General features: G+C 46.2%; 1 protein-coding gene across 1 annotated transcript in view; it reads left to right on the top strand.

Moving 5' to 3' along the window:
* Positions 1-6,204: 6,204 nt before the first annotated feature.
* Positions 6,205-12,524, top strand: part of CCDC85C (coiled-coil domain containing 85C) — a 156,318-nt gene continuing 149,998 nt past the window's right edge. The window contains exon 1 of the mRNA XM_065404104.1: positions 6,205-6,913. Within this exon, the coding sequence (XP_065260176.1) occupies positions 6,205-6,913 (709 nt within the window). The remainder of the gene's footprint in view (positions 6,914-12,524) is intronic.

The following is a 12,524-nucleotide window of genomic DNA, read 5'->3' on the forward strand; positions in this document are numbered from 1 at the left end:
CTTGGAGCTCTTTTGTTCACTAGGCTAATTCTTTGCAAAGCCAGCTGTAGAGCAGATTCATCTAGAGTTTCCTCCAGGGGGGGAAAAAATAATCCAGAAAAAACAGCTTCTCTGGGGAACAAGGTCAACTCTGACGCCACAAAGTTAACTTCTGTGCTGCAAATCAAGGGCAGCCCTGGTAATATGCTGCCCAGTCCAGCCACGTCCAGATTGCATCGCGCAATCATCACGGCCTTCTCCTCCTAGTGATGTTGTGGAATGACATCTCCAAACAACTCCCTCTGCCTTCACCCCTCCTTCCTCCTTTCCCTCCCAGCAAATTGAAGGGTAATTTTACAAGTGAGGATGGAGCACTCCTGAAACAACAGAACTGGGAGGGCCTGGGACAAGCACTTTTTACTTCCTATAAGAGACGATGTGATTAAAGCCATGTAAATAAAGGGCTTGCCCCAGAAAATGCTCCGATGCCTGAGACATGAAGCAACCTAGAGATGTTACAAAAGGAATCATTGCATTTGCATAGCAATGTGGGCCAGTGAATTGGGGAGTGGGAGACCTGGTTTCAATTCTCTGCTCTGCATTGAGTTGCTGGCCAAGTCACTTTGCCACTCTACACCTTGGCTTTTCTTTGACTTGCATGCCGAGATCTGCCAATGAAAAGCCACAGGAGTTAGAACAGTATTGTTATTATTCATGCAAGAAGATGAGATGCAAGGAGTGGTAAGGGAGACCTTACAGCGGGCTAACTAAAAATAAAGGGCTGGCTTGAGCCTTTCGATTCAACCTGGAGTAAGGGGCAGCACATAGCTGACCTGCTCCAGGAAGATCCCTTAAGCATTGTGCCTCAGTGATCCCCTATGGGACACATTTCTCCTGGAGCTCCTCTTTATAACTATGCAGTATCAGTTAATTACTAGATGCAGCATACATGCTCCCCCACCACATGCAGCCAATTGTGCTGACAGGCACATGGGGGCAAAGCCCTGGCTCCACCAACTTCCTCCCCCTTTCTGAGGGGGGAGCTGTATCGGACACACAGCCCTTGCTCTTCCCACGATGTGGGTTCATCCTGCACAGCTGTGCAGGGGGATGCAATCTGTCTCCCCTGCATGGCCATGTGGGATCCAGTCAGAATCTAGTTCCAAACCTTCAGGTGTTCTACAATCCCACTCTTCATCAAGCCAGGAGTTATTTTGTACTTAGTGTAATGATAAAATATGACCTAGAACTTCTTATTTTTAAAACTGAATCTTCTTGACTATAACAGGGTTCAAAAAAGAACTAGATAAATTCATAGAGGATAGGTCCATCAATGGCTATTAGCCAGGATGGGCAGGGATGGTGTCCCTAGCCTCTGTTTGCCAGAAGCTGGGAATGGGTGACAGGGGGTGAATCACTTGATGATTACCTGTTCTGTTCATTCCCTCTGGGGCACCTGGCATTGGCTACTGTCGGAAGACAGGATATTGGGCTAGATGGACCTTTGTTCTGACCCAGTATAGCCGTTCTTACGTTCTTATGTTGATCTTACACAATTGCTATTTTGACAACATGAGCGCCTGCTTATGAACAAGAACTGTACAGCAGGACACCCTAACATGAAACCAGTATGAGCTCGCTCCAGGCAAAGTGTAGGGCAGTGCTTGGATTGAGTCATTTGCCAGTAGGGGATAAAATCCTTGTATTGGAGCCCAAGGTAACCTGCCACTTGGTGCAATCAGATTCAATGTACAGGCCAGAAATTTGTTCTTCAGAAGTAGATTGATCCGGTTAAATATCTAATACTGGGGACCACCTGCATATCCCACACTCGGGGATCTAGCAGGTGTCCTCAATCTCAGACTGCTGTTATCCTACATTCTTTAGGAGCCAGGGATAAAAGTTAGCCTGGCTAAGGGATGGTTTAGCAGCATCCATGGAGAGGAATGTGTTCCACCAGAGGCAGGGAAGTCCCTCTCTTCTGCTCCAGTGAGTAGTAGGGAATTGTCTTTACTTACAGAGGACATTGCCAGAGGCAGAAACCAATGATCCCAGACTAACTTACCCAGAAAAATGTCCAAGAGGCTGCAAATTTATTGAATTAAACTTAACAATATAACACCAAAGGGCAGCAACTGGAATTCCTTGGGCCATTGCTCTGTGACCATGCTCTGATGCATCAGACTTGAAGTTGCTTTTTGCCAGAAGGGCATCAAGGCCACAGGCCCTTACCAGCTTTCCAATGTGGCCAAAAGACTGAGAGTGCACAAAGTTAACCTGGAGGTCAAATGAATCATTGACTGAGGTTCCCTTTGGATAAGGAAGGTGATGATTTCCCAGTAGGGACATTCTAAGACAGGTTAAGGTCACAAAGGAAATGGCTGGCAGCACCACCACAACTAATTGTTGGTGCATTTTTTCTTTTACAACACAGTACGTGGCAAAAGTAAATTTAAAATTATGGGTGTAGAGAAGTGGCGAGTCCAGAAGATAGGGCACAGAACTAAATATCAGGTGACCTGTGTTCTCTTCCTGGCAAGGCTACTGACTTAATGCACTGCTCTCTATGCCTCAATTTCTCCATCTGTAAAATAGGTCTAGTAATACAATACTTACCCTCCTTTGAAATCTATGGATGAGAAGTGACACATAAGTGCAAAGCATACTTATTTATTATCACGTAGCCTTTATGAGATATCCTACAACCATCACAAAACTGCCTAGCACTTGCTTGGCACTATGCAAATATTAAACCCCTCCCAGATATATTCAGCAGCTCTTCAATCAACATAGTCCAATGACACTTCTGTAGCTCCCTACCCAGACCCTTCCCTCCTGCATTGCTGGAGTTTGCATCTCGCCTACTGTCCACTCTTTCTCCAGCAACATGGAGCTAACCCTCCCCTTACAGCAAGCCTGGGCCCTGTGCTGACCACTGCACTCTGTGCATGCACCCAACTCACCTGTTTTTCCTCATTCTCATGCTTGGGTTCAGGGACAATGGGAAGGCCATTAGCAGGATGCTGAAAATTGCCAGGCCTAGCTATAGGGATGACTTCAAGCCAAAGCTGGTTGCTCACTTTCCTTCCAAGGCTATCCCTGCTCCTCAGAAAGCACTCATTATATTGCAGCTAAGCAGTACTGCTGTTACCGGCTATGACCAGCTTCTTCTTGGCCTCCAGCTCCTTCTTCCGAACCAGCAGTATGTCAGGAATAGTGGGCTCTGTAGGAGAAAATGCCCTTTCTGTATTTTTCCCTTTAAAACTATGGACAATTAGGAATCGTGCAATTCAGCTGCTGCTGCAGAAACTCATGAACAGCCTCCATTGTTGGGGGTTATATGTGAATTTGCTCAGCATGTAGCTGAGCACCCCACAGGCTGTGGATGGAAAGAGGGTCCCTGTGAAGAGGTATGGCTATGAAAAGGGAAGGGATGTCTCTTCTGGTGCACAGCCAACACCCCTACTGTAGCCTATCGCGTAGTGGGCTGAGACGATGCAAACATCTGAGGCTGACCTAGCCCACTCCCGTGCCTTTCACTTCCTTCCACCTTGCCCACTTGAGAAGCAGTCCAATCCAGTCCCCACACACTCTGATATCTGGGCCACTGCTCTAGACAGCAGCTGAGTATGTCCACCAGTATTGCCAGATCCCTCTGGCTAGTACTGAGTAATCCTTCAGGAAAGGCTGGTCAAAGAAAGGTCTAAGGTTAGCCAAAGGCTCTGTGTGCCACAAGTACTGGTCTCCCTTCCCCTCATTGTGGTGAGAGGTGTAGCAGCAGGAAGGGCCTTAGCTTGTAAGGTAACAAAACTCACCTCCCTGGAGGCAGGGCTGCCTCACCCTTGAGGCAGCCATAGTGGTGGTGTGATGGCCACCATCTTGGCTGACACACCAAGGATTGAACCAGGGGCCTCCAGAACTAAAAGCATAAACCATGACAGCTTGAGTTTACAAGCCAAGCCGCACCAACGGGGGACTCTAACAGACCCCTATCCTGTTGAGAGGGCACTGAGGGCACCGTTTTACACACTCACCAGTGGGCTACAGTAGCTGAGGCATAGGTCACAGGAGGCTGCTGCCCAGCTGCAGATAGAGGAGCAGCCACAAGAGTGGGACTCAGAGGACTGGAGGCACTAGTACATACGCTGAAGAAAACTGACTTGGTTCCAAAGCTATATTGTGGTGTGGCCAAACGCTGACACAGACTGAGTCAGAGAAGGATGAAGGCTTTCTAGGGGGAGAGTGGCTGGAGAAGTGACCTTACTATCTAACGTAATGGGGCTGAGGAGGGGCTGCATGTTACGTAACAGCGCTGGAAGAAGGACAGTGGGCTGGGCTGCACAGGATAAGGGCTAGCAGGATGGAGGCTGTGAGAGGAGGCCTACACAGGGTAGAATAGCCTCAGCTGTATGTGGGCAGGAGTTAGAGGAGGGGCTGCTTCCCCCTCTCTGGTTATTTATCTCTCTAGCTACAATGCACCCATCCCTGTGATGTTGCGGAGCCCTACAAAATGATAGAAAGCCATCCAAGTGATCGACCGCAGGACCTCAGCTTTGGTGGTGCCACTTTAGTAGGCGACCAAAACACATGCTTCGGACTGACCAGTGGAAACCCTCCAAACAACAAGCCATGGGTTGTTTTTGCAGCTGTTGTGACACTGCCTGCTTGTGCCAGCAATCCCAGGGTCAGCACCGTGTTTCCCGTTCACCGTGGTTACCGAGGCACCATCACAACAAAAGGAATATCCCCAGAACTGGGAAATCTCTGCTGCTGGAATAAAGGGCACCTCCCTCCCCACATACCCCACCCCACCTGCTTTCCTGGTTGCTGCATCAAGAGATGGGGGGCGGGGGGAGGGTTCTTACACCACATCCCTTGTCCTATATGGATCCTGGTAATAAACGGGGATAAAACAAACCAATAATAAATAAATAAGCATGAATAACTCATAATGGAACCCAGGCAGCAAACCTAATGCACAAATAAACCAAATTCACCAGCAACTGCTGCAGAGAGAGCAAGAGTCGGGGCCATTTACCGACATACAATAAGGCAGTAGAGGCTCTGCGTCCCCTGTGTTCCCAGGAGCAGCCGGCTTCTTTCAGACACAGCCTGGCGGTGACACATGGCTGCTGGGTTAGCCCGAGCGAGACGCTGGCAAAGGCAGATTGTGTATGTGTGGAGTGCGGCCCCTTTAAGAGGCGACGCTGCCCTACCTTTCCCTTTGTACCTGCTTTTTGAAAGCGCTTTGCAGCCCTCGCATTGGCTAGGGGGAGCCACCACTTCTCCCCAGTAACTTGACCCGAGGCGCAAAGCGAATGCAACCTGAAAAGTCTGGAGCATGGCAAGGTCCCTGCCCACAGCCTCTGATACCCAATCAGGCTGCGGGGGGAGGTCCCTGCCTCTCTAATCCTCCTCTCCCGGAGCAAAAAACCGTCTGTATTCAGCAGCAGCCGGGTAAGAAGGTGGGGGAAGCCTCTTGTTTAGTGGATCTGTGCTGTGCTTTCTCTCTTGCAATATTGGAGGGGGCCCCCACCTCCGCTCTCCTCCCCAGAAGTAGGTGGGACCAGTTCAAGCCCTGTAGCTGAGCTCCTGCTTTCTGATGATTGTGCCATTAGAGGAATGCTCCTTCGCTCACCACCTCTTGTCATGAAATTTTTTACGTGCAATTTACAAAGGCATTGACATCATCCGGACAGCAGCCTCGGAATTAACGCAAAACAAACAACCGGAGGGACAGGTTTCTATTTCACATGTTATTTTAAAAACCAGCTACCTAGCTCAGCAGCTGTGATGTGGACAGGGATCGGATCGGGAAAGCTGGGTCTGCACTGGAGGAATTAATGGTGCCCTTATTATTTTATTTGTACTGTTTATTGGAAATCGGTGGGTTTGGGATTTTTGTAGAGGAACAAGTGAAATGAGCAAATCCAAGAAGACTGACCGTTGCTGATTAGCCTCCACTAATTCTCCTAGGGTAAGTCGATTGAATAACTTTGGAGACTTAATTAAAAGAATTCTAAAGCTTTGAATTGGATCTCCCCTTTTTTTGGTTTTTGATATGGGCGACAAATCTTTCAAGGTGAATTTGCTGTTTTTTCCCTTGCCCCATCCTCTCTGAAGAACTATAATTTTCTCCCTGCCCAACATGTTACAGTAAATTTTAGTTCCAGAAAACACTGTTTATTATTATTATTTAAAAAGAAACAATATCTAGACTCAAATATGGCAAAAAATTCTCTGGAAGGGTCTAAGGAAGACTTGAACAAAATTTCAGAAGAAGAGATGATGAGATGGAGCAAGGAAGAGCTGGTGAAAAGATTGAGGAAAGTAGAAAATGAAAAAATGAACTTAATGGTGGAACATGGCAACTTAATGAAGGATGTAAACAGGAGGCTGCAGGTTCATCTGCATGAGATCAGGGGGCTCAAGGAGGTGAATCAGAAATTACAGGACGATAATCAGGAACTGAGAGAGCTCTGCTGCTTCTTGGATGATGACCGGCAGAAAGGCAAAAAACTGTCCAGGGAATGGCAGAGGTTTGGGAGGCACACGGCCAGTGTGATGTGGAAAGAAGTTGGGATGTATCAACAGAAGCTGAAGGAGCTAGAGGCAAAGCAGGAGTCCCTCATGAGGGAGAACATGGAGCTGAAGGAGATAGTCCTCATGCTAGATGAAGAGAGAAATGGAGCTGGCTCTAGGAGCTCTATAGACAGCCAGGCCAGTTTGACCAATTTGAATGGGAGCTCTGGCACCAGGGATGTGGGGGATGGGAGTAGCACCTCCAGCACTGGGAGCGCAGGGAGCCCAGATCATCATCACCATCACCTCCACCATCACAAACCTGTCGAGAATAAGGCTGGAGCAATAAGGAGATCTATGGATGACTTGTCTGCACCCCTTCACCACAGGAGTATCCCCAATGGTCTCAATGGTAAGTCTGTTCCCCCACTTCCTCCCTCTCTCTAGTTCTGTTTGAGGAAGTGCTGTCTAGTGTTTACACAACTGGGGTGAGGTGACATGGGTTCTGTGCTTAGCTCTGCCACAGATTTCCTGTTTGAACTTGGGCAAGTCGCTTTAACCACCCTGCCTCCACTTCGCCACCTGTGTAATGGAGATGCCTGTCTTAAGGAGGCGTTGTGAGGGTTAGTGCATTGACCTTTGGACATTGCATCCATCCGGAAGAGTCTCTGGGAATGCATGTTATCATTTATTATAAGGAGTAGTAATTGTATGATAATAAATACAGTAGGTGATCTTCTGGGAAATGTGAAATGCACCCTGTGCATTTCTCTGTGGTTTTATTAAACCTGTTAATCTGATAACTAGTTCATAGTGGAGCTGTTCTGATGTAGTTACACTATTGTTAAATGCTCATCAGATGCATTATTAATGGGGGTGGGGGGACAGTGGGATGGTCTTTTATTTTTTGTTTTAAGTCCTGGCAGGCAAATTGACTATGTGTTTTCTGAATTAAATAAACATTTATTTTTCCTGTTAGTGTTTTGTTTTATCTTAGCTGCTTGCCGGATAGTTTGATGAGCTTGATAAAAGCATAGTTGGGATGTTGGAATTATTATAGTCCTCATCTGCCAGATAATGGATAAAAGTATCACCTGTTAACTCCATGGGACTTTCACTGGCAGACTGTCTGAAACTGAGCAATGCCTAGTAGCTAAAGACTGTGTTCAATGTTTAGGAATTAGCTTAACTCTTTTGCTTCCCCTCCCCCCTTCCTCTTGTGAAATAATCAGAGGGGCAGGGATCATTCTATAACTGAAACTGTACTTATACTTGATACAGCGGTGTGGTCACAATTAGAAAAATCCCAATATGGAATGATGACAGGCCTCATCCTGCTCTTCTGAGGCAGGCAAATTCCCAGTAAAGTCTATATTGAGCTGGCTGTAAAATAGTAATAATATTATTATCAATATTAGTATTATTACTAGCATATCCCCGGAATGTCCTTAAAATCCAGATTTGTGGGGAAAGAAGTCTGGGATGCAAGAAGATTTCAAATTTGACAGGAAGAACTTCTAAAGGGCACAATTCAGATGAGAAGAATCAATAGGAAGCAAACTGGGCTCATACACAACGGCTGGAGTTTCAGCTTCTTCAAACCACTTTCCACCAGAATATCCAAATCAGATTGGAATATTCTGTGGTAAATGGGGTATAAACTACAGCATCCTCCTTCTCCAAGCTTAGAAACGGCAGCCTCAGCACCAACAGCTTGCAACAGCAAGGACTGAGTGGAATGTCAGAAGGGAGGAGTGGGGGAGTCGGTTCTGACTGATGTTGTCAACTTGTCATGTTCCAAATGTGAGAATGTTACACTTACAAAGGGGTAGATGTAGATCATCCCCTCCCATGGGAGAACCACAGGATGGGGGCAGATAGAGTGACTTGGCAGAGTTGCCAAGTAACTGTCCCTTAAGACTGAAGGGGTTTTAGGAGTGGCGGAGGGAGCAGAGGGCATGGCAAGGTCCTGGTGTTCTATGGGTAAGCCTCAGGGCCACAGAGAATGTGAGTGGGACTTGAGGTCACTCAGCGCTTATCAGCCCAATCCTGAAGAGTGTTATCCTTCACTAACTTGCCATGCTCCGAGTTCCCTTGCAATAACTGCCTTTCCCCTACAACAGTTGAACACATTACATCCATTTAACTCAGGGCAGGGAATGCTGGTTTAGAGGCTGGTACTGTCCTCAGATGTTGCAGGACATACTCAGCATCTTAAAAGTAATTTGCTTCTCCCGCTACTCTACCATCTCATGAATTTGAAGCAGAATTTTAAAATGTCTTCAAAGCAGAATTGTAGATCTTATTTTATAAAGCGTTGCTGTTTGCATTTCAGATGCTTTGCCTGATGTGCATTGTGCAAAAAAACCCAAAAACATTTTAATTCTAAATTCTTTCTTTGTGGGAGGAGGGTCACAAAGTCTTTTTGATACACTCGGTCAAGTTCCTCCTAGGTGTCACTCCACTAACTTCAGTAGAGTGACACCAGGGCTGAATTTAGCCCATTCATGGTAACCAGATGTTTTTGTGAACTGGATTATTTGCTAATGCAAAGCATAAAAATATTCTTTCTGGAAGGCCCTGATGCCATGGTGATGGGCGCCGTAGAAAAACATTAGATAGAATTCAGTTGCCTCCCTCTGCTTACACAAGAAAAGGAAAGTCTGCAACTGCAGGGCCAAGTTGGGCATGGAAGTGGGGAGTGCTACCTCTGCATGCCAGTCTCTCCAACCCTCCCCTCTCTAAGGTTCCTCTCCAACTCCCCACTACTGTCCAGTGCTATGGGGTGCATGAGCCTGAGCTGCTAGATCAGTGGTTTTCAACCTTTTTTCATTTGTGGACCCCTAAAAAATTTTGAATGGAGGTGCCGACCCCTTTGGAAATCGTAGACATAATCTGCAGCCCCCCAGGGGTCAGTGGACTGCAGATTGAAAACCACTGTTCTATGGTAACAACTACCTTTTGCAGACCCCTTAGACATTGTCAGCGAACGCCCAGGGGTCTGCGGACCACAGGTTGAAAACCACTGTGCTAGATTCTCCACTTGCCAGGGTCATTGACACAAGTTATGGCAGCTTGTGTGATAACTTGCTTAGTTTCTCACTCTGAGCTGTGCAACCACTCTCCCTGCACTACATATGCTGCCTCACCCCCTCCTTTTGATGCTGGTAGCTGGGGAAACCCTGTAGCCCCTGCACATTCCATGCAGTCCAAAGAACTGTAAAGAGGTGAGTGCCTTGTGGTGTAGAAGCAAGGAGACACAGCATAGATACCCTTTACTTCCAGAGGTTCTCTCAGGATATTTTGTATTGGGCAGGGTAAGGAAAGCCTGGGTTCAGGGGATATACACCCCACGGGAGAGAGCCCAAGGGTTACATGTGGAACTTTGCCCTGATGGGATAAATCCAAGAAAACTTTGTGTTGAAACTCAGTTTCTATTTCTCTGAGTGGAAATAACCCACACAGAGGAGAAGGGACTATTAGGTTTGGTAGGATCTCATGTGTGTAGGGTGGGGGGCGGCCTGGGTTGGGTTTTTGTGTAGAAAGGAGCAATGTGGATTTAGGGGAAACTTTTCAGAAGTGGTGACAGGTTTAGGTTCCTCTGTTTAATGGATGCCCAACTTGAAACACTTAGGATGGTCTCTTTCGGAAATGTTGACAATGACTTTTTACCAGGAACGTGTATAGTTTCGTGTCTGCTGGTGGGCAGATATAATCTACACTCTGTAATAATCCACGACGTACGGATGCCAGTAAACCTGATCTGGTGAGTTAGGTAGGGAAGCTGTAAAATGACTTGCATAGTTATCATTCTCCGATGGCATCGGTATTCAGCAAAGGCCCTGTGCCTTTGGAAAAGGTTGTGAATACATATGCAAATGCAGCCTCTTATCTGGCAACCTTTGATTGGCAGCAAGAAGTCTGGCACTGAAGCACTCTCAGTACTGTGTGCTGTAGTTCTGGTAAGACTGCTGCAATGTGGAAGAGCGAGACAGGTGAACATAAAGAATGCAGAAAGTCGAGTCTGTGATTGAGCTGAGACTGAAACACTCTGCATCATGGATTCTGTCCATTTGTTCCGCTTGGTGATTCTTGTGCCGTAAGCACGAGAAGGTGGAATTCAAATTTCTTTACATTTTTGGATTGATTTTTCTCCCTTGGATAAAAATAAAGGGGATAATTTGAGGGTTGATAGAGAGACATAAAAGGAGGAGAGTGGAGTTCACTTTCTTCCTCAGTGTCTTGTTGCAGAGAAGCACTGGTGCTAGGTTTTAATTTTTTATGGCACTAGGCAAACTAAAAAATGCCCAGGCTGCCCATCCCCCAGCTACTCAGACAGAAAACAGTCCCTACGTGGTTTCTTAGCTCTAAGAGCCTAAGATAGGACGTGGAGTAAGAGTACTCAGGTTTTGTGTGGGGATCATGCTTTCCTATATATTAAGCAGAATGATTTCAGTTGGATGGTGGTTTTGCGAAAGAGTCAAGCACTTGGAGGCCATTTGACTCATCTCTCACAGGACAAATTAGATTTGAAGGAGGTCTGTACAAGAGAACAGGGTTTAAACCACAGCCTTGCCTTCCCTTTCTCCTACAAGCGTATAGAAGCACAAGAACCTAATCTAGCGTCCACTGTCCATCCTCCTGTTGACTTCAATGGACTGAGGATCAGACCCAAGGTGAGAAGATGTACATGAAATGATAGATTCTCCAGGTAAATTCAGGCTAATTTTAGTAGCCAGGAGAAAGAACATTGCCCCACTTTCCCTTTTCTTACCTCCCATTCTCTTTCCTTTAAAGCGTATCAGTTCTGTGGTGCAAGGGGATCTTAGTAGGCCTTTTATCAGAGAAGTATCCAGAGCTCAGTGACTAACTACTGACAACAGCAGTAATAATGGTAATAAAGATAAGTGATGACCCCAAATTTACTAGAAGAGTGTATAAAATCTACCATGTTTCTGGATATTCTGTAAAAAGCCAGGTAGAAATCTGTCTGGCCTTACTGTAAATGATATTTCATATTGCTGCTTAACTGTAAGGTATGTGGGAAATTAGACTCTCAGGGACTGATCCAAAGACTGCTGAAGTCAAAGGGAGTATTTCTATTGACTTTAGCAGACTCTAGATCCGACCCTTATTGCTGTTATCCAATAACAGTTGAAAGCATAAGACAATTGGCTTCCATAGGATTTGTGTGCACATCTGGGACTCTGCACAGCTGACACTGGTGCCAGTGTAGAACAATTCTGCCTTGTCTGTGTGTGGGACTTTTCCCACCACCAGCCACTGATGACCAATCACCAGTGTATTGCAATGGTGTAAACCACTAGTAAAGACAAGGGCAGCTGTGATTTTCACCAGTCCAGTTTAACTCTGCTTGAAACAAGGGTAAATGCAAATTGTGGCTTTTCTTGTCCACACTAGAGGTTTGTACTGGTGCAAACACACTAGCAATTGATGGATGAGATGGGGACAAAATCCCAGTGCATACAAGACTTGAGGGCTTTTCATTTTTCTCCGAAGGGCCAAATTTTGTCCTGAGAGGTTCACACTCAACTCCCGTTGAAGTTGTTTGTTCTGGGTGCCTAAGCCGCTCCTCAGTTTGTCTTGCTGTTTCCTGTGTGTCCTGCGCTTTATTCCAGTTGGCTACCAGCTCTAGCTAGGTCAATTTTCTAAAAAACCAGAGTGGTCAAAAAGGTCTGTAGGAAATCTGTGCATTTGGCAATTAGGCTATTGATTAATGTCTCTGCTGTAATAATTCATCACTGCTATCCTCTTCAATGGAAGAAGAATTATCTCTGAGGACGAGGGGGTGGAAAGATCACTAGTTTTACCGATTCCCGCTTGTAAATGTTCACATATTTACCTAGAGGGGACAATATATTATGTTTAAAATGGTGGCAAAGAAACGTCGTTTAAAGAGCTGTTCCCTGCGGGTTGGTATTGATCTTATGTGCAGCCTTACTATACTTCTTTCTCCCTCTGTCCATTCTTTCTCCCTCTACCCATTCTCTTTAGGGCCAAAG

Source organism: Emys orbicularis, chromosome 4, assembly GCF_028017835.1.
Source record: "Emys orbicularis isolate rEmyOrb1 chromosome 4, rEmyOrb1.hap1, whole genome shotgun sequence".
NCBI classification, from domain to species: domain Eukaryota; kingdom Metazoa; phylum Chordata; order Testudines; family Emydidae; genus Emys; species Emys orbicularis.